General features: G+C 39.2%; 1 protein-coding gene and 1 long non-coding RNA gene across 3 annotated transcripts; both read right to left on the bottom strand.

Annotated features, from left to right (window-relative positions):
* Positions 1–291: 291 nt before the first annotated feature.
* Positions 292–3,123, bottom strand: LOC144209707 (uncharacterized). 2 transcript variants are annotated; one of them, XR_013329212.1, is made up of 4 exons: positions 2,714–3,123; positions 2,513–2,639; positions 549–678; positions 292–476 (listed from the first exon to the last, which is right to left on the bottom strand). It is a non-coding gene; the product is annotated as an uncharacterized LOC144209707 (long non-coding RNA). The 2 variants fall into 2 exon arrangements; XR_013329211.1 differs by having other exon boundaries at positions 292–678; positions 2,714–2,764; positions 2,881–3,123.
* A 2,175-nt stretch (positions 3,124–5,298) lies between these two features.
* Positions 5,299–22,612, bottom strand: LOC144209548 (serine/threonine-protein kinase H1 homolog). Its single transcript, XM_077735932.1, has 7 exons — positions 22,459–22,612; positions 14,424–14,506; positions 14,296–14,367; positions 12,291–12,590; positions 9,870–10,345; positions 9,544–9,785; positions 5,299–6,166 (listed from the first exon to the last, which is right to left on the bottom strand). Exons 4-7 carry the CDS (start codon positions 12,512–12,514, stop codon positions 5,924–5,926), a joined length of 1,185 nt encoding a protein of 394 aa, XP_077592058.1. The 5' UTR covers positions 12,515–12,590; positions 14,296–14,367; positions 14,424–14,506; positions 22,459–22,612; the 3' UTR covers positions 5,299–5,923.
* Between the last annotated feature and the right edge of the window lie 1,456 nt (positions 22,613–24,068).

Genomic DNA, 24,068 nt, shown 5'->3' with positions numbered 1-24,068 from the left:
TATACTTACTCACTATTTGACATCATTTGCATGTGAATGCTTAGCCGTCTTAACAAGTACTTTTCCGCATTCATATTTTCCCAACATTTCTGCTCAAATAAGGGTATTTGAGGAGCTCCTTGTCGGTCGCAGCTGTGTTTACACTAGGCCGAGCCGCCTCTTTAACAACCCAGAACCCTCCGCCATTATCAGTACTTTACCAAGTCGCTAATAACTTGCCCTCCAAATATAGTCCCTGTCCCCGGTTCCCACATCGAGACCACACGGGGTCAGCATTCCAACCTACCTTCTCCCGGAGCGGAGTCCCCGTACTGGAGGAGGAGGAAGATGACAGCTCTCATTGTGTTTGACATAGTGTTAGCTCCAGGATAACAGTTGTTAGCTCCCCCTCAGGTCGCCTCGGAAAGGGGAAAACAATCTTGGTGGGATGTATGATTCTCCAGGATATGTCCAAGTACAAAAAGGTGACAATGAGACTGTGGTGGCAAAAGAGAAAAATAAGGAATTTAAGAAGGTCTGGACAAAGTTCCACTGCTTTCGGAGCTTACTTGGACAAACATCCAAACAGAGCAGCAGGAGGTACTTTGCAGGCATTGTGTTGGTTGGCAGATTTGGTCACCAATCAGGAGAAGGAGAAGACAGACAGTGAGAGCTTATAGGTCCATTTCATCCGCCCATCTAGAAGCAGAAGAATGAGGAAATGTACTCAATAGATATCACATATATACAACTAGATACAGAAAGACTACATTCAGCAAGCTTTCCACTGGTGGCCATCTTCACAGAATTGGTTTGGCAGTTAATATCTGACTTTAATTCATAACAAGGGCTTTTGGAATAGCAATAGTAAATTGCTATATTTCCAAAGGATGTTCCATCAGTTCCTGCAAGAATTGCCCTGACACAAAATGGCAGAGAAATGATAATGGCCTGTCTGCTAAGTACAGCACATAGTTCACATCTAGTACTGGATGTTCTGTGATGTCTATGAATTTACTCAATCTGAAGGGGGATGGCGGTGAACGTGGTGGGAGTGGGAGTAGGAGTGGTAAGAGTGGTGGTGGTAATGGTGCTGGTAGTGAGCTGGTAGTGGTGCTGGTGGTAAGAGTGATGGTGGTGGTAGTGATGGTGGTGGTAAGAGGGGTGGTAAGAATGGTGGTGGTGTTGGTGGTAGTGGACATGGTGGTAAGAGTGGTGGTGGTAGTGGAGCTGGTGGTAAGAGTGGTGGTGGTAATAGTGGTGTTGGTAAGATTGGTGGTGGTGGTTTTGGAGGTAGTGGAGGTAGTGTTGGTGGTAGTGGAGGTGGTGGTAAGAGTGGTGGTGGTAGTGGAGCTGGTGGTAAGAGTGGTACTGGTGGTAGTGGTGCTGGTGGTAAGAGTGGTGGTAGCATTTAAGGTGTTTGCCGCCTATGGGACTGAAAGTTGAGCATGTATACATTGAGTTATCCCAATTTAAATAATTTGGATGTCTATTGTGGTCAGTGGCATGAAATAAGATTTTACTTTCCTGATGACTCTCTGCAAGGTCACCAAGAGCCACTTCTGCCAACGAGAAACAAAACAATAATCACATTACTTATAGTGCTCATGTTAGCTTAATGTTATTCTAAGTGTTTTATATGTTTACTTAGCACATACTGCATTGCCCATTCTCATCTATAATACATTATAAAGTAAATTTGCATGGTCACTCTCCATTAAAAGTGCGAGTGCAAAACTGCAATTTAACTCAACAGTTTTATTAATGATCAGGTGCAGAAACAAAAAGTTGTCATTTTTTTCCACGATGAGGAGCATTGGGTAATTCTAGTTGTGTCCTCTAGGAGGTAGTGGAGATCCGTTAACGGACTGCAAACTGGGAGTCGTTTGTGGAACTCGCGGTTCGATTCAGACGTGTTTAGCATGCAGCCAAGGGAGACCGATGGAGGGGTGGTGGAGGGGGGGGGGGGGGGTATAGAGATCAAAAGGGGCGTAGCCACACTTTGACAATCATGCGGAACCCTGGCCAAACAAGGGGGACACCCGCTGCGACCTATCACATGTCGGGAAGGCCCTATGTGATCCGAATTTGAGTTCCATCTCACGACGTGTCTGCTGCTTTTATTCGACTTCAAGTTCTTTACGTTCGGGTCTTAGCCCGAGGATGCTGGCAGGCTGTTTCCATGGCAACGATAGAGCCACGCCCAGCCACGAAAAAATGATAGAGAAAAAAATTAAAGCACTAAAGCTCCTCAGCGAAAAAAAGTAGTTTAAGACAATATGAAACAAAATGCTGGTAAAGCTCTATTTTTTTCCAATTGAAACTCCTCCTCTGACCTCAACAAAGTTCCCCGACCTCAAAATATGACAAAACCCTCCTTTTCCCAAAGCCCAAATGTCCAATCCCATCACTTCAACGTAACACTTTAACACAAAACCTTTGACTTACCTCTCTTAAATCTCGCCAACATATCCCGCCGAGAACCCACAAAATGAGACCCGTTGATTAAACCACTGCCATTTAGCCACTTTACCTTCTCCGCACCGTTTCCATGGCGACCGGACAGAAGGAGGCGAGCCTGGGCGGCCGAGGAGTGTCCTCAGGTCTTGTCAAAGTGCGGCCTTGAGCCCTCTCCATACACACTTTAACACAAACAATACCTAAAAACAGACATCATAACGCCAAATCCTGAAATCCATTAAAAAAACCATGACAAACTGATAAAAAATCCTACCCGAAAGATGAAGAAAGAACATATTTGGACGTATGTCATCCTCAAAAGACACTGAAAGAGTTAACATACCCACACACACACATGGAGCTGTAATGCCAGCAGGAAAAATCATTTTGCCCAATTAGAGCGGCAATTTCTGTTAATGTTCGCCTCCTCGTGTCATTTACCCCACACGGTGACAACTCCTCGGCGTCTTAACACATAACAGATCATCTTCCTCTTCATCTTCCTCCTCCTTGTTCAGTATCCAGCCACAAGAGGAGTTCGACATGACCGTTAATTACCTGCCCGGATTGGGGCGGGATTAGAGGACCTGGACTATGAAGGAATAGAAGAAATCAAACAAAATTGAAAGAAAATAGAACAAAAATGACTTTTCAGGACTATAATTCTGACCACCAACATCTTAGTGTTACTTTTTTAGGCTTTAATAATAATAAAAAAACATCATATCTAAGATTAACAGGTTATTTTATTGGTATTTAAACATCTAATGTTAGTCCTTGGTTTCTGATCAATATGGATTATGAATTATTTTGCAGTAAATTTCAATTAGTTGATCTCTAGTAGACACCCAATCCATTAGAACTGGATTGGATGAGGATTATCAGCGCCCCCTCTGTTATAAAATAAGAATACTAGTACTGATTTATCATTAAAAAAACAGATTTAGTTTTTCTCACGCAATAAATGTTCCCAAAAATTTTTTTTTGTTTGAATTTGATCATAAAACACAAAGTTGACTCGCATGCTTTACTTTGGCGACCCAGATCTAGCCCCCGGTGCACAGCTTTGACACCAGCCACCTTATATATATGAAGAATCAAAGCATCAGAAAACACAGCAAAAATATACATGTTCATTCAAAACTCAATTAATTACTGGATAGTTGAATTTGTAAAGACAAAAATGACTAAAACACACCATTGTTGAAAAGGTGTGTCCCAACACTTTTGTCCCTAGAAAGCCAATAATTTTTTTAATTGAAAAAAAAAACATTGCTTTCGCATCACTAGCCAGCAGCGGGTGGATCTCGAGGAAAAATGACAGCGGGAATTTTTTTGGGGAGCGCCGACGACAACTGGCGGGACGCCGCTGACGGTCTCAATGACAACACCTGCCACGGAAGAGTAATGAGACACTTGACTCCCGTCGCATCCTCAATGAGGCGATACTCCACTCGTCGCCTCAGCGACAAAACACCCTCAAAAAAGGGAACTCTAAAACAGGCAAAATAAGGAAGATAACCGTTAAAGTCATTTCCACACATTTAACATTTAATGCTATTTCACCCCTAGCGTTCGCATTCATTCACAACAAAACAACTTCTACATCTCTCTGTGGTCACTACAGGTTTGTCATTGTGTCAATCTTTTAGACACCGACAAGCCAGAAGAGTCACCTTTGATTAGTTTGACCTGCCGTGAAGAAAAGTCACTTTAAGAGTGATTGTTTTTGCTAGCTAGCGTCGTCTAGATGTATTGCGAACCAGCTGGAAGGACTAACAAAATGTTTGAAGAGAAAACAGGTTGATTTTTAGCCTAACTGGTCTAACCTAACTATAGAGAAACACTCAGAAACAAGGTCATTTTGTTTTGTAGAGGACTCACTATGGCTACTCACAACAGGAGGGAATGTTTTTACTGACAAATGTGTTGCGATCTGGCTTGAAAGACCAAGAAAATGTTAGAAGAGAAAACAGGTTGAATTATGCCTAACTTGTCTAATCTGAAGAATTGATAGAATAATTACTAATAATAGATACCGTATTTTCACGACTATAAGGCGCACTTAAAAGTCTTAAATTTTAATTATGGCTACTCACAACAGGAGGGAGTTTTCACTGGCTGGCTTTGGGCAAACTATCCCAGAAAGGTCCACAGCGGGTGCAGGTTTTCGTTCCAATCTATAACAGGAAACCTTTCCACTAATCTGATATCTTAAAAGTGTAATCCGTGGATTGTAGTCAGGTGTTTCTTGTTCCAGCAGAAACCTTATTGGTTGAACAGTCTGTGTTGGATTGGTTAGATCTTAAAACCTGTACCTTGGGGACCAATTTACCCACTTCTGGCCTAACTTGTATAATCTAACTATAGGAAAAGTACTCAGAAAAAAAACATAGTTGTTTTGTTTTGAAGACAACTTACCACAACTTACCTTACAAGAGGGATTGTTTTCATTGGCTGGCGTGTTGTGATCTGGCTCGAAGGACCGAGAAAATGTTAGAAGGACAAGACAGGTTTGTCTAATCTAACTATAGAAAAAAAAACACCCAAGAGAAACAGAATGCAACACAACATTAAATGGATTAAACCTCATTTGTCGTCAATGGGAGTGAAGTTGTGTCTTCTGTGAACATAAGTCCTGAATGTATAAAGATAGTGAAGCTAGCCCATGTTTACTTTGCTTCCTTAATTTTCCCAGGCCCGTTCGGGACTGTAACCTACATTAAAGCGTATTGATCCAACGCCAGTTGGTTAAATGAGTTTGGAGGACATGTTGGCCATGCAGAGAAGCGCCTTCGTTTTTTTCTTTTTTTACTCTTTACAGAGTAAATATTAGCAAGAGCCAGCAAGCCTGCAGCGTAAGCTTGGCTAATGGTTGTTTATTTTGAAGGGAAACATTTTTACAATCTTTAGGAATTCAAAAACTGGCCTATTTTGGATCTATATCTCTGTAGAAATATGTATATTATAAATACACATGTAAAATAATGTGTGATACACAACAGGGGGCGCTCTTCAGAAGATAATAACAGCCCCAGAAATGGAATTAGCATCATCAAAAGGAAAAGCTAACCCGCTCCGTCCATTTTGTTTTCATCAGTTGTTGGGCGGGATTAGTTTACAAAATCTTCCATCATATAGCTCCTCCCCCTCTGCAAGATTTTATACCAAAAAATCCAAAACATCAACAATGGCTGGCTCTAGAGGTGACTGTGTATCATACCTGGAAGTCAATAGCAATTACCGTATTTTCACCACTATAAGGCACACTTAAAAGTCTTAAATTTTCTCCAAAATAGACAGTGCGCCTTATAATACAGTGCGCCTTATATAGGGGAAAAATGTCATCCATTGAGGGTGCGCCTTATAATGCGGTACGCCTTATAGTCGTGAAAATACGGTAGGTCTACAATGTCTTCTGTGTCTTTTGTCTGTTTTGCTACTGCAACCAATAAATCTCCCAAATACGGGATGAAATAAAGTTCTAACCTAAATCCGATGTTTTGCCAGGTTGTCCAGACGGTGGACGGTCTAATGCCGACTTTGTCCTTCGGCGCAGGTTTCGGGAAACAGAACGATGCAGATTTTTCGCCGAGGAGCCGTCAGTGGAGGCGGAGACTATCCATAGGTGATGTGAGGTTCTCTCGGCGCCGGGACGACGGTTCGGGTCCAGTTCTAGCAGAGTAGAGACAAAGTCCTTGGCGGGTTTGGATACAGAAGGCCATGGCTGTGGAAAAAACACAAAGACAGATGCGATAAATATTCATATTCCTGGCAATAAAGACGATTTTTCTTCTAATTCGCCGTTAAATAATTCACGATTCATTTTTTTCCCAGCTGCCGCCCGAGGAAAGTGGCGACCTTTGCCGTTCCGAGTCGGCATCGATCAAAAATTCTGTGGACGAGACGGATGTCTTTTTTTTTTTCGGTGCGAAGGAATGTTATTGGTTCGAAGCAGGAAAGTCGGAAGTTTCCGGATAGGCGACAAAGAGCGGCGTTGTGGTTTGGCCGGCCACCTGCGGTTGGCGAGGTTATCGCCTGCGTTAAAATAAACAAAGGTTTTGTTGTGTGAGGAGAGCGCCACGAGAAAGGGAGCCATACATCAACGTGGTTGAAGCGGTACAGATAAAGGATGTAGGGGTGGCGGTGGGGGGTGCTGGTCATTCAGGGTCTGCTTCATTAAGCGATACAGAGTCTTAAAGCGGGGAATAAAGAGCTCCGCCCCCGATTGTGCTTCATTTCGACCTGAGCAAGCAGCATGGCAACAATTAGATTAAAGAGTTCAATTACTGGGACGCCGTTTGCTGGGAATAGATTGTTTTTTCTACTTTTTTTTTAAAATGTCAATATTTGATCGGCTACCATTGACTGTGAAAGACATATACACACATATATAAACATATATATATATATACATACATATATACATATACATACATAGTACATTTTTCGAGACACCCTGTACATGTATGTGTATGTATGTATGTATATATATATATATATATATATATATATATATATATATATATATATATATATATATATATATATATATATATATATATATATATATATATATATATATATATATATATATATATATATATATATATATATATATATATATATATATATATATATATATATATATATATATATATATATATATATATATACACACATACATATACTTCTATATATACACACATACATATACTTATATATATATATATACACATATACTTATATATATATATACACATATACTTATATATATACACATACATATACTGATATATATACACATACATATACTTATATATATACACATACATATACAGGGTGTCTCAAAAAATGCACTCACTTTTAGAATAAAATGTACTCACTAAAGGTTTTTTGGTCATTCTGAAAGTGAGTACATTTTTTTCAGACACCCTGTATATGTACATATACATACACATACATACATATGTACAGATACATACACTTACATATATCTACATACATATGTACATATACATACACTTACATATATCTACATACATATGTACATATACATACATATATATACACATACATACACATACTTTGAAGATAAAAACATAATTTCTTTCAAAATAGCCTCATAGCAATATTCATCAAATTGAATGCTTATATTGTCATTAAAGTAGCGTTCCAAGTGACTATGTAGATTTAAAGAATAATGTCATTGCATGTGACAACATCCAATAATTCGATTTTACATGTCCAAATTGGACACATAATAGACTACTAACAACGAATTTTGGCACCCACCCAACACCTTCGTCCAGCCTAATCTCCCGCATTCTACCGAGAAAGCAAAAAAAAAATCCGCTTGTGCTCATTGGCTCGCAGCTAAAGTTCTCTAATGTAAACATCAATACGCGGATGTAAGAGAGATTGTGCTGTCATGTACAATCTTTACCTTGCCGCCAGACGCCTGTTCCTTCTTAAGCCTCTAGGGGGCAGGCTGTCCTCACCTGCCTCCTTTTATTTATTAATATCTTCTTGCAGATGTTTCTTTTGGGTCACCGGGACCACCACGTGCGGCACAATGCAGTCGGAGAGAATCTTTCGGGAGCAAATTATTTAGCTAACATCTGTCAGGCGCATTCCGAGCGAAAAGGTGCTAAAAGCGCCCCCGCCCTGCTGCGGAAAAGCACTTTTTTTGCACCCCCTTATCTTAGAGTCCAGCTGACAGGTACGAATCCGCCCAGTTGAACTAAACATGTTTAGGTAATACAGAGGAACAATGCAAAAAAAGGCTAATAAAGTGCTAAAAATTAGCATCATGGTAACTTCTGCAGGATAGCAACAATTTAGCGTCTGTGCAATTCACCGCTAGGCTTGACTCCGATGCTCGACACCCTCCCCCCCCCGCGCACTGCTGGGTAAACACATCAGTGTGACACTGCGGCGTACGCCTCCGGGCAAGTGGTGCTTCCACCTCGTAGGACCGAGAGCGAGGACAAATGTGTTCTCGCGTGTTAGCGATGCTACGAGGGGGGTTGGAACCAGGGGGAGGGAACATGGGGGGTTGTAAGGTTGAGGTTTCGGGAAGACTGTCAGTGGAGTCACCTTGAGTTTACTGGTGAACCGGTAGGGGAGACGGTAGATAGGCTATCGGAAGTCGGCAGGAATTGGTTTTAAAGGTTGGAAACAAGTGACTGATTTGCTTTTTTAAAGAAAATGGAGACAAAGGTAAACCCCCCCTGGTTCTTTACTGCTTTGTAGCCAATGAGAACATGAGTAAGACAAGGACAATTTGAGATAACACTGGTCTTATTCGAGGTAGCTTCATTTGTTGTGAAGATAATGGATAGAGTTTCTTTGGTGTTTACGTTAGAGTTTGTTTTCCCTGCTTATTAACTTATTTATTACCTATTTATTTATGTCTAAAATGTCTTCTGTGTCTGTATTCTCAGCCTTGTGCTATTGTGAGAGTGAAATTTCCTGAATACAGGATGAATAAAGTTATCTAATCGGATTATGAGCTGCTTTGTATATTAATACTTTTGTCATAGGAGCCATTTTGTATGATTAAAGCACCATAAAAAATAAATAATATAATGTACAGACCTCTCAGACCTGTACAGAACGCTCTCCTAGTTTTTATTGGACACAGATGGACACCAGAAGACAAATAACCCAACCAAAAATTGATAGACTTGGTTTTCATCACTGATGGTTATCATGACACCTTGGCTGACTATGTGAAGTAGGTGGCAATGTCACGGATTGGTCGCACTTCAGGGACTTCTATGGAGGTAGAAGTGTGAAAAACTGCAGCCAAGGAAAGTCATGGAATGTTTTTTAGGGACTCTGAGCAAGTGTGGCTTAAAAATATTTCATAATAGTCCAGATTTTTGCTTGCTTTGGTCAGGACCAGAATATCTTTTTTTAGGTTTGGACGTCAATGACAGGGCAGCTAGTGCTTTAATTTTGTAGTTTTCTGTTATTTTTTAGTCACTTAGGGTATACAGATTAGCTAGGAATCTTTCTTAAGACAACTATCGATTCTTGGCGCAAAGTATAGAAAGAAAATAGCATCGTAAGTCTTAGATTAAATTTTTTTGTACTTACTTTTGCACGAAAACTGTACTTCCCCCTGACTATAGACCCAAAGAGCCGGGACCTGGAATCGTCCTGGAAGGGCATGGATCCACTCAGCAGGATGTAGGCAATCACCCCTATGGCCCACATATCCACAGCACATGTATAGGGTTTCCTCAGGACTACTTCAGGGGCCATGTACTCCGGAGTTCCACATATGGTCTGCGAAGAACAAGCGCTTATAGTTCCAGTAACGTCTCCACTTTGGACACCTGTGTGATGAATTACAACAAAAAATTAGCACCAAGGCGTCCTTACTCTTAGTCAAGTCCCTCCCATCAAGTTTACATACTTACTCCGACTTCTACCCGGCGTCTCCACAACCGCGAAGGTCGCCAGACCAAAATCGGTCACCAGCAGGCGCGAATCCGCTCCAGGGTGGTAGTACAGAAGATTCTCCGGTTTTAAATCTCTATGGGTAATCCCCAACGAGTGTAGGTACCCCACCCCGGCTAGTAGCATTCGCAGGGCCCCAGCGGCGTCCCGTTCCGTGTAGCGCCCTCTGCTGACCACCCGTTCTAGAAGTTCTCCACCCGTAGCCAGCTCCAGAACTACGTAAATCCTCCTAGGACAGTGGAAGACCTCCACTAGGCGTACTACGTTGGGGTGGTTGACTCTTCTTAGCGCCGCCATCTCTGCTGCGCACACTTCCCGGGCTTGAGGGGCGTCTACTTCCGTCACCTTGATGGCGAAAGGCCGGCGGCTGGCCCGGTGCTCGGCGCGCACCACCCGGCTGAAGCTGCCGCGACCGATCAGCGCCTTGACGGCGTATCTGACGAGGCGGAACGGGAATAAGGGTGAGCGGGTATGTCGGCGCACCTGGGTTCGCTGTCGGAAAAATGTACGCTCGCAAGTTCAAACGAGTAGGATGGAAATGACTTCCCTTACGTATGCTCTAGTTTGTCCTAACCCTGATTGCTTATAAGTACCATGTTTTCCCGAATAGACGCCATAATTGTCGCTAAAAAATAATTACTGAATCAAGTATGGCTTATATGCGCACAGATTAACTTAACATGCACGAAATGTATTTAGGGCAAGACTGTGTGGCCTATACGGTCATTTATTTACAAAATAGAGAATGGATAAAAGGCTTAACAAATTATTTTGAGGTCTATGAATGAAAACTAAAATATATCTTGCATAAAATGTGATTTAAAAACTCACTTGTGCCTGCTATTGCTCGCTCAGGGCGCCGCAAATCTTACCTAGCGATGACAAACCAGACCACTACAGAAACACTACCCGTTTGTACTGCTCACATGACTTACTTTTTTAATTTGTCTATTTTTGGAATGTTCAAGTTATACAGTATCTCAGAAATACCACATACTGTTAATTTTTCTTAAGATTTTTCCTTCAACGGAACACATTTGTACTACCTATTAAAACCATAAATATATAGACGAAAATTGTGAATCAGGAGGCGTCTTATACGAGAGAAATTGTCAAATTCAACTTTTTTAAGCCCATTTTAAGGGTATGGCTTATATACAGAGGCGGCTTATATGCGAGAAAATACAGTATTTGTTTGTCTGGTGATTTTGAGAAAGCTAAAGACAGGGTGCTACTTAGAAAGGCTATGGTGAGTACTGTATGATGAAGAATGGAGTAGTGGTGGACAAGGATGTCAGAAGAGTTCTGGACATGTATGACAGCAGCAAAATGTCCACTGGGGGTGACAAAGAAGTTGTTGTTGAAATTGGGATGGTCATGGGTAAGACTGACAGATAAGGTGGGATGGGAAGATAGTTGGAATATAATGTTTGCTGATGATTATGCGGTGAAACCAGGGAGCAGGTAGAGGAGAACTTGTGATTTAGAGAAGAATAAAGGTAAGCGGGAGTCAAACAGAATACATGTGTGGGAATGAGAAGCTCCCGGGGGAAGGGGGGAGGCACGAGGAGTGGTGGTAGAGAAGCCGGGGGACTTCAAAAACCTGGTGTTGGTGGTGAAGGGGAATGGAGAATGCAAAAAATGAAGAAACAGGTTGAAGGAAGGCTTAGAACGGTATGTGATGGGGGACGCTTCTTGACCACCAAGGGGACTGCCAAGGTTTTGGAGAGGAGGACAGTTTGGACATGTCCAGAGAAGACATGTCCATGGAAGATGGAGGACAGCAAGGTGATAAGAATCGGATTTGGGGGATGATAGGTCGCCCTGGCAAACAATGGAGAGTTTAAAGAGTTTAAAGAGAGATCGGTTCAGATAATTAGAGCCTAGATGAAAAATATCTTGGCTTGGGAGTTTGGAAGATTTAATGGTCTCTGATTTTGCTGTACAAGTGGCTGGCTTTATGTTTTGAGAAGATTATCATAAAAGCGAAGAGGAGAGATGCACATTAAGTTGTGATTTGATCATTTGGGAAACATTGGCATGGAAGGAAGGAAGTATACTTGGAAGCTATTTAGGTGCTGATGGATGGAAAATGAGGGTGGAAAAGGTAAGGGGTTATTGGATGGGGGAGTGCCAGGAGGGGTTTTGGTGTCTGTGGAGGTTTTGTAGAGGGGATTTGGGAGAAATAGTAGATGGGAATATGGGGAATTTAAATAGATTAAAAAAGATTTTTTAATTTCTCTTTGCTTCTAGGTATAAACGAACTGGATTGTAGAATATTTTGTTTTGGGTTTGAGGTTAATAAAAAATATAACGGCAAGTTCTGTGTGTATTTGTCCTAAAAAAAATCAATAAAAACAAAAATGAAACAATTTTCCTACCTGGTAGTTACCCGGGCGTCAAACCAATCCTTGTACATTTCTCGGTTTTCTTCCGGCAGCGTTTGGGTTTCGTTTTTTGTAGAGATCTTGTTCTTCTTCTCTGGTTCTTTGGCAAAGGCCGCCAGCGAACGCATCACGGTCATGTAACTCTTCTTTTTCTCGTCTTTGGAGTTGTTTGGATCTTTTGGAGAGGGGAATACTTTGGCGCTCCCGCAGCAGCCCATGTTTGGGGTGGTCACTCCGGCGACGCCAGGTGTGAGATTCTTTGGGGGTGTGGTTAGAGCTGGAGACGGTCGCAAACTGTCAAGGTGGGAGAAGAAATAGTAGGTAAGGGGATTTTGCAGAGGATTTTTAAAACTAAAAACAGGGGAAAAGACCAATAATAAAGAAGTAAGTGGGTATATGAATGTATATGTATGTATATGCATGTATATGCATGTATATGCATGTATATGCATGTATATGCATGTATATGCATGTATATGCATGTATATGTATGTATATGTATGTATATGTATCTATATGTATGTATATGTATGTATATGTATGTATATGTATGTATATGTATGTATATGCATGTATATGTATGTATATGTATGTATATGCATGTATATGCATGTATATGCATGTATATGTATGTATATGTATGTATATGTATGTATATGTATGTATATGTATGTATATGTATGTATATGTATGTATATGTATGTATATGTATGTATATGTATGTATATGTATGTGTATGTATGTGTATGTATATGTATGTATATGTATGTATATGTATGTATATGTATGTATATGTATGTATATGTATGTATATGTATGTATATGTATGTATATGTATGTATATGTATGTATATGTATGTATATGTATGTATATGTATATGTATCTATATGTATGTATATGTATCTATATGTATGTATATGTATCTATATGTATATGTATCTATATGTATATGTATTTATATGTATGTATATGTATGTATATGCATCTATATGTATGTATATGTTTGTATATGTATGCATATGTATGTATATATATATGTATATATGTATGTATATGTATGTATATATGTGTATATATATGTATGTATATATGCATATGTATATATATGTATGTATATGTATATATATGTATGTGTATGTATATATATGTATACATATATACATATGTATGTACATATATATATATATATCTTTCTATTTCCATCTCTATATCTATATTTATATCTATATATGAAATTTCCCGAATACGGGATGAATAAAGTTATCTAATCTAAATTATATATTTTTCTGTTTTCCCCTTTTAGTTCATCAATTAAAATATATTGATGAATAAAATAAAGACAGCTGGCCAACAGGGTGGAATGTGAGGGGCGTTCTTTGTGACTATTATTTAATAAAAACTCCATAAAAAGAGCTTTAAGGGACGGAAAATGCATTGAGAGTCTGATTGTCCTTGTAAAAATGGCAGACGAGCTGAAAAATGTCGCCAGTCAAAGTGTTAAAAGGCGCCATTTGTACTTCTTTTTTCCCCCAAGAGCGCCACAATAAAAGACGCCGGCGGCGGTACAACGCCGTCCGCCTGACGGCGCCGTCCTATTACTTCACCGTAATTGGAAACGCTCGGCGAGGACGCCGTCCTTCCATTTGCAGTATTTACAAGTCAATAAAGAACGGACGCCGCCGTCCTTGACGCCTGCGCCAGTCCGATAAGACGCAGGTCAAAAAGGGCCGCCCGGCACAAATTGGCGCAAAACGGGGGCGGGACACCGCAAAAAAAAAACCCGCGGCAGGGGGGGATACCGATCGGGACCTCCGGGGAATGAGATGCGTTCCGATTCAGACGCCGGACGGAAATCAGACGCAATTCCCGGAGGTCAAAGTCGACAACGAACTGGATTGTAGAATATTTGTTTTGGGTTTGAGGTCAATCAAAAAACTAAATGGCAAGTGCTGTGTGTATTTGTCCTAAAAATCACTAAAAACTAAAACAATTTCCTACCTGGTGGTTACCCGGGCGTCAAATCTTTAATCTTGCGTTAATCTTGGGATATTAAATCCAGCCTTCTTCTTCCTGATGGGTAAAGGCGGACGTAACCTTTGCGAGGCCTTTATACGATTCATTCTCACCTTTTCCGTTGACGGATGAAGACGCCAGGGCGGCCATCTTGGCTCTCCCCACAATGATCCGTCTTCAAAAAGTGCAAAGCCAGCTTTAAAAAAACAAACAAAGAATCAAATTAATGTTGAATTCAAATCTTTTTAAGACCCTTATTGATTTTCGTGGCGTTTTTATTTTCGCTGTATCGAGCTTTTCTTGGAGTCGAACATTTGGCCATCGCCACAAACGCCATTGGCCGCCGGTCCCTCCATTCGAGGACGTTTTTTTAAATTGCGTATCGATCCGGTACTTGTTGTTGTCATGGCGACGCGGAGGAAGATACCGATAAAGCGTACGGCGGACTCGTTACCCGGCGCCGAAAATAATGGATGCATCGGGCGGCGTTATGAAGTCGTTTGTCGCAGGCGGCGCTCGTAAATCGCCACGCGTGGGTCGTTAAGCGGCGCGTAAAGGCGCCTCCGTCAAGGGTGTCCCCCTCTGACTCCGACTTGACCCGAGCTCTTCCCACGAGTAGACTTTTTGCCGGGTTTTAATCAGATCCAGAGAAGATTTACATGCGGGTTATTGATTTGCCAAATAGTTCCCAGCATGCATTATTGATGAGTTGAGATGGAGGAAAGTTTGCTAGGCAGATATGAATCATCATTAGAGGGTCGTTTCATGTCTGAAAATGGTGAAGCTTCAATTTTAAAATATTTGGGAGGTTGTTTTTTTATAGGTCAAAAAATGTGGGTTTTTAGGGGTCAAAAATGTTGGATTTTGGTGGGTGGGGTCAAGTATGGTGGATAATTGTTGAGGGGGTGGGGTCTAATATGTAGGATAAGTTTTGAGGGTGGGGTCAAATATGTTGGATGATTTTGGGGGGGGTGGGGTCAAATATGTTGGATGATTTTGGGGGGGGGGGGGGGTCAAATATGTTGGATGATTTTGGGGGGGGTGGGGTCAAATATGTTGGATGATATTTGGGGGTAGGGTCAAAAATGTTGGGTGATATTTTGGGGGTGGGGTTAAATATGTAGGATAATTTTTGGGGGGTGGGGTCAAATATTTTGGATGATATTTGGGGGTGGGGTCATATATGTTGGATAAGTTTTGGGGGGGTCAAATGTGTTGGATAATTTTTTGGGGGTGGGGTTAAATATGTTGGATAATTTTGGGGGGTGGAGTTAAATATGTTGGATGATATTTTGGGGTGGGGTCAAATATGTTGGATAACTTTTGGGGGTGGGGTCAAATATTTGGGAGGTTTTTTTAGGGTGGAGTCAAATCTTGTTGGGATAAAAAAATTAATTTTTGGGAGCCAGAAATGTTGGATATTTTGATATATAATATATATATATATATATATCCGATTTCCCCAAGTTGAATTTTGGACGAACGCCTAACGTCCCACTTCAAATGCTACTTTATTTATTTGAAAGCTGAGCAAATATCATCAAATTGGCGAGCCATTGCTGCGTTCCTCCATCTTGCGGCGAAACGCCAACGTCAAACTCCTCCCGTGATTTCCAATCATTTGGTGACTCCTTTTTCAAAACTGGCACGGTACGCGAGATTGTTTAACCGTGATGGATGTCTGAATTTAGGCGTTTCCAAATGGAGCCGCCGGACCGTGTCCGGCTCGCGCTCGGATTTAGGCTCCTCCCCCCTCCCCTGGCTTCAACGAGGCATCTGGACACTTTGGCAGGTTTTAGCGCGAGGTGTTGAGAGCCGACTTTAATGAAGATGCATGGCGCCTGTTGCGTATTTATCTCCTCTAGTACGGTCGAGCAGATGCTCCGTGAGTCGACACCCCGCCCCACTCGTACCCCAGTCTATCAAAGTTAGCGGCCCAGCTCGCAAAGCATGCTGGGAGTGGATGGGAAAAGGAGGACCTAGTCAAACTGGTGCTCAGGGGGATGCAAACATTTCACAGGGGTTTCCGTGGCACTTGTTTCTCCCACGCACACTACAAATCAAAGACACACAAGGACTTACAAATCAAAGACACACAAGGACTTACAAATCAAAGACACGCAAGGACATACAGATCCAAGAAATGTAAGGATTTACAAATCGAAGACATGTAAGAATGTATAAATCAATGAGACATAAGGACTTACAAATCAATGACACATAAGGACTTACAAGTCCAAGACATGCAAGGGCTTAGAAATTGAAGACATGTAATTACAAATCAAAGAAACTTAAGGACTAACAAATCCAAAACAACAAGGACTTACAAATCAAAGACACACAAGAACCTAAAAATCAAAGACATGTTAAGACCTACAAATCAAAGACACGTTAAGACCTACAAATCAAAGACATGTAAAGACCTACAAATCAAAGACATACAAATACCTACAAATCAAAGACATACAAATACCTACAAATCAAAGACACACAACTACCTAAAAATCAAAGACACACAAATACCTACAAACCAAAGACACACAAAGACCTCCAAATCAAAGACACACAAAGACCTACAAATCAAATACACACAAAGACCTACAAATCAAAGACACACAAAGACCTACAAATCAAAGATACACAAATACCCACAAATCAAAGACAGACAAATACCTACAAATCAAAGACACACAAAGACCTACAAATCAAAGACACACAAATACCCACAAATCAAAGACACAAAAAGACCTACAAATCAAAGACACGTAAAAACCTACAAATCAAAGACACGTAAAAACCTACAAATCCAAGACACACAAGCACTAACAAAACCAAGACATGTAACGAACTGGACCGAACTTGCCAATGTAAATGCACCGTGTCTATGATCTGAGGAGTTTCCTAATGACTAACGCGGAATTGAACTCAACGGCGGATGAAATGGCGCCCTCTCTTTGACTTTGCCTGACATTCCTTTTCCCCTCCTTCTCATTTTCCTAAAGCTGTTGTTCCTTTCCCATCTGGCTAGCTTTCATCATTCGTTTAGTCGGGCCCGGCGGCGCGCAAAACCCGTCGGGGGACCGGCGGCCGAGCGGGAGTCGCCGCGGGAACCATCGCACGCCGCCCTCCCGCGCATCTGTCAGCCATTTAATTCTCCGCTGGGCCAACGCGGGAAAAGTCGCGGCACGAATCCTGAGCTTAGATTATAAAAAAAAACAACGCCGAAGGAAAAAGAAGGCGCAAAACTGTATCGGCTAACGTTCCGAAGCCGCCGGGACGTGGAGTTATCTTCCCAAAGTCTTTTTTCCAGCTCGGCGGCGTCGTAAACCCGTCCAGGCGAGGACGGTACGGACGGCGAGATAAGACGCGTTTTTTTAAGGGCGCTGCTGTTTACTCAAAGCGGGAACGGGCGTCTCGGACGGGTTTCTTTTATCGCGGCTGCCGTGTAAAACACAGGTGTTGCCGCTGATTCCGCCGCTTGGAATTAAAAAGCACGCCGGCGCCGTTTCTGGTTGGGTCCTTGAACTGCAAATTGGCATTTTTTATAGACTTTGAAGGTCAATGTTTATTTTCTTTGGAATCGTTTTGTTTTAAGGCCGAGGGGAGGAATCGTGTGTCTGCTTTAGGTTTTATTTTAATTGGGATTTGGAAATTATAATTGTGAGCAGGGATGGGAATAAAAAAACTATAAAAAATAAGGTGTTTTTACAAAAAAAGTAACATTTTTTATGTTAAAATTCTTAGTTTTGAATAAGATTCCAATATTTTTTAAGGAAATTATAATTTAAAAATATCCTAAGCAAAAATATAAACCAGCAAAAAAGCATGTTTTCTGACAAAAAACACTTTTTAGAGGAAATTGTAATTTAGAAAATATCCTAAGCGAAAATATAAACCAGCAAAAAAGCATGTTTTCTCACAAAAACCAGACTATTTTTAGAGGAAATTATAACTAATAAAATATCCTAAGCAAAAATATAAACCAGCAAAAAAGCATATTTTCTGACTAAAAAGTCCAACATTTTACATACCGTATTTTTTGGAGTATATGTCGCAAAATTTAGTGAAAAAACAATATATAAGTCGCACTGGAGTATAAGAATGAGGGTAATTTCAATCTGATCAAAAACCAAGAACACACAAATTAAAGTAATAATAGAAAACAAGAATGTTTTCTGACAAAAAGTTCTACATTTTACATACCGTATTTTTTGGAGTAAAAGTCGCAAAATGCAGTTAAAAAACAATATATAAGTCGCACTGGAGTTCAATTTTTATCTGATCAAAAACCAAGAAAACACAAATTAAAGTAAAAATGGAAAACAAAGCATAACAAATTTTCTGATAACGCGACCAAAAACAGTCAATTTTTTGCCGAGGTTATTGCACCGATTGGCGAGTATGTAGATGAAGCGGCGAGTACCCGGTGACAATTTCCTGTCTACACAATGATGGATGAAGGCGGCTTCTCCAAGGTCACGGCGCCGATATTTGACCTCGGCCGTAAACGCGGCGGAGGCCAGAGATTAATGCGGCGTAATAAAGGTCTCATCGTTATTGCGTGTGACGTGGCGTCCCAATAAAAGTCAGAGGCTAACGTGTATTTGTGCGCCACTTTACCCTTCCGCACTTCATCAAATAGCTAGCGTGATATGTTATGCAGTCGACTTGGGCGGCTAGCGGGCCGATGCTAAATAATGATTAAATTTAAGTCGTAGTTTTGCATCCTCGTAATTCGTTGTCGATGTAACGGGACTCGTGTTGCGTTCAGGCCAGTCGACTGTGGCGTGTCAAAGTAAAAACCATGTCCCACCCCCCTTGGTGATCAGCGCCCGTTTAGCGTCAGGACCATTGGCCTTTTCTGTTCGACTACCGCAAACTGGGAAATCGGCGGAAGGTCGACGGCTGACGGCGCCAAGACGTATTGCGCCCCGGGGCGATTCGCCAAGGGGGGTGGCGACCGGGCCGTGACTGGCGGGCGCCCGGGGGAAATTGCCATTAGCATTGAAGGACGACAGCCGCGCTTCAAATGTCATTTGAATAGGCGGAGAACTCTTTGCATTTTAGCCCTTGTTCATGAAAAAAAACATATATATGTATATATCTATATACCTATATATACACATATATATACATATATATATACATACTACACACATATATACATGAATATACTACATATACATACATACATGTATATACTACATACACATACGTACATACATGTATATACTACATACATATATACATACATACATGTATATATTACATACACATACATACATACATACATGTATATATTACATACACATACATACATGTATATATCATATACATATAGATGCATACATGTATACATACCTACATGTATATATCATATACATATAGATACATACATGTATACATACCTACATGTATATACTACATACACATATAGATACATATACATATACATACATTATACATACATACATACATACATACATGTATATACTACATACACATACATACATACATACATTGTACATACATACATACATACATACATACATACATGTATATACTACATACACATATACATACATACATGTATATACTACATACATATATACATACATACATGTATATATTACATACACATACATACATGAATATATTATATACACATACATACATGTATACATACATACATGTATATATTATATACACATACATACATATATACATCCCTACATGTATATATTATATACACATACATACATGTATACATACCTACATATATATACTACACACACATAGATACATACACATATACATACATACATACATTATACATACATGTATATACTACATACATATATACATACATACATGTATATACATACAGTATATATGTATGCATAAATGTATATATGTATCCATAAATAAATACTTACATATACATCTATATGTATATCAGCATATATATCTGTACAATCTATCATACTAGGAATAAACTTAAGCTGTACTTTCAAAGAAAAAATTCTCTATTGTAGTATCAATAAATGAAAGTCAAACTATAATTTCATATATTTAAAGGCTCCAACATAACACGGACAAAAATAACTCATCTCCACATTAAAGTCTGTTTAAAATAAATCAAAACAAACAAAAAAAAAAACAATTAATTCCAGCGGTGATGTTCAGTGTTTTGTGTGGGTGATGAAAGATTAACATTCATTCAAACAAATGTTGCGTAGCTTTTTAACATCAGTGCCTGGAGTGCACGATTAGCGTTAGCGCGTATTAACCGGCCCCGGGCGCACACGCCCACGGCGTCGCACCATGTCGTTTAAACACGTGTTAAAGTGCATTTAAGTCAAGTACCGCCGCCGCGACACAGTGCAAATGACTGAGTAGAGGGAAGACGGAACGACAACAAACGACAATATGTTAAATCCGGGTTAGCGTTCCCGCCAAAGAGGATTAAAAACAACCGGGATTTCCGCTCACATTAACATTCAATTAGCGATATAGGCGAGTTTAACCTCATTGGACACTTTTGCGAGTGTATTTTTAGTCGGCCCCGCCTCCTCTTTCTCATTGGCTACAATTGAGAGCGCTAAATTTCCAAAATATTTGGAGTGGTAAAAATATCGGATAATGGATTTTAGGTGAAAATATTCTGTATAAATGAAGGATTTTCAAGGGGGAAAATACACATACATACATACATACATACATACATACATACATACATACATACATACATACATACATACATACATACATACATACATACATACATACATACATACATACATACATACATACATACATACATACATACATACATACATACATACATACATACATACATACATACATACATACATACATACATACATACATACATACATACATACATACATACATACATACATACATACATACATACATACATACATACATACATACATACATACATACATACATACATACATACATACATACATACATACATACATACATACATACATACATACATACATACATACATACATACATACATACATACATACATACATACATACATACATACATACATATATGTATATACTACATACACATATACATACATATATGTATATACTACATACACATATACATACATGTATATACTACATACACATACATGTATATACTACATACACATACATGTATATACTACATACACATAGATGTATATACTACATACACATACATGTATATACTACATACACATACATGTATATACTACATACACATATAATACATACACATATAATACATACACATACATGTATATACTACATACACATATACATACATGTATATACCACATACACATATAATACATACACATACATGTATATACTACATACACATACATGTATATACTACATACACATACATGTATATACTACATACACATACATACATGTATATACGACATACACATATACATACATGTATATACTACATACACATATACATACATGTATATACTACATACACATATACATACATGTATATACTACATACACATATACATACATGTATATACTATTTATAAAAGTAAATGGAAGATTTGTGGGTAGGGAGGGGTGGTCCTTAAAAACTGTAAAAATTATGTAATATAATATATAATACATAATAAAAAAGAAGAACAAGTGCCTAAATAAGGATATGTCAGCATAACACCAAAAAAGCAAAAAATATATAGAAAAAATCAAACTTTTAAAAAGGAGCGCGCATTATAATCCGGATTATGCAGTGATTTTTAAAATGAAAAAAGTATTAACACCCAGTGTAAACATTGAATTATTATACTAGTATATATTATACTACTATTACTATAATTATAGTTTTGGGTATTTCATGGAGTATTTGCAAAATATTTTTTAAAATATGTTTGAGTCATGATTTTCTAAATGCCGGGATTGGTCGCCAAATTTTGACCCGTGTTTTAGTAGGTTGAAATTTAACATTACAAAAAAACACAAATGGAAGAAATACAACTGTGAAAACAACTTGTGACAACAGTCTTGAGATCAAGTCATTAAAAACAATAAAAACAACAACAACAACAACAAAGGTCATTGTAATTAACCCAGTAGATGTTCTTACCTCGACAGCGCGTCACAATGGCTGCCGGCTTTAATTGGTCACAGCGTGGAAAGGCCGGCGCCGGGGTGCTGTGTAAACACGGAATTACGTGACAATTAATTAACTGTGCAATTCTCAATTAGGCGCAAAAAGTCGAATGAGAGAGAGAGAGAAAAAAATGTAAGAAAAGGGCAAGAGAGGATAAATGCCAAGACGGAAAATATTGAAATTAATATGTTCATAAGGAATGGGGAATTCAATTTGTATTATTTATAGGAGGAAAAGTAGTAAGTAAATTAAAATAGGATGGAAGAAAGATCACAGTTATTCTAGATTAAATAAGACTAGAAAAATGTGTTTTTTGGTAAAAAAAAAATGGTTTTTGGTACTTATATTTTTGATTGAATTCTAAAAATATGTTTTCAGTTGCATTATATGATTTCATAATTTCAAAATGTATTTAATCCGACATTTAATAGCGCATTCGCATGTAGAAAATTTGTAATTTTTTGGTTTATTTTTCTGTTAAAAAAAGGTTTTGGTACTTTAATTTTTGATTGAATTCTAAAAGAATGTTTTCAGTTGCATTACATAATTTAATAATTTCAAAGTATATTCAGTCCGACATTTTCTAGCGCATTCACATTTAACAAATTTGTAATTTTTGTTTTATTTTTCTGTTAAAAAAAGTTTTTGCGACTTATATTTTTCATTCATTTCAAAAAATATGATTTCAGTTGCATTACATGATTTCAAAATTCCAAAACGTATTTAATCCTAAATTTTCTAGCGCATTAATTTTTACCAAATTTGTAATTTTTTAAAATATTTTTTAATTTTTTTTTAAAAGCCCAACACCTTTATTTAATTTTTGCCAAAAAAATAAAAAAAATAAACAAAACCTCGCCATCTTAGTTCCATATTTCTCTCAGGACGATAATATTTAATAATATTTAATAATCAACCATAAATAATTCACCCAAAAACACAACACTAACACAATAATCCCAAATATTTCCATAACTATTCCAACCTATCACAACAATCCGAATACTACACTCAGTCCTATGGACACGCTTTGCTCACGGCATTCCACCACGGTCGTCTATCTCCTCCCCCCGGTGACTGACGGATCGGTCGCCGTCTTGCACGAGGCGGCCATGCATTTTACATGTGGCGCCCGGGAAAAAATATCAAAAGTCAAACCTGTGCGTGCATGCGTTTGATGCATTATGAAGAAGAGCTCTCTTGAACCGCCGCCCGGACCGCCATTACAACCACATGAGGAGTGGCCATGAATATCAACACCGTGGCACTAATCTGCCATCCGGAGGAAGAAAAAAAATGCTCACCCTAACGCAAGGGTAGAGAACCTATGGCTCGGGAGCTCTTATGATGGGTGCACAAGGTTCCAAAAAAACACAACATCACAATCCCCATCAATTCAACTTTTTCACCTCAGCAAAACTACCCCCTGCCTGGTATAAACTGTCAAAAGCCAGTTCAAACCTTTTTTTTGGGACCTATTTCAAATATGGGCCAACAAAGTGCAATCTTTGGACCATTTTGACTCATTTAAGAGCACCTTTGTTGAATGATATTTCACCCGTTTCATTCTACACAGCTGTGTG

The sequence above is a fragment of the Stigmatopora nigra genome, chromosome 16 (assembly GCF_051989575.1).
Source record: "Stigmatopora nigra isolate UIUO_SnigA chromosome 16, RoL_Snig_1.1, whole genome shotgun sequence".
In the NCBI taxonomy this organism is placed as follows: Eukaryota; Metazoa; Chordata; class Actinopteri; order Syngnathiformes; family Syngnathidae; genus Stigmatopora; species Stigmatopora nigra.
The sequence above is the reverse complement of the archived record's forward strand: the minus strand, read 5'-3'. Positions and strand labels throughout refer to the sequence as shown.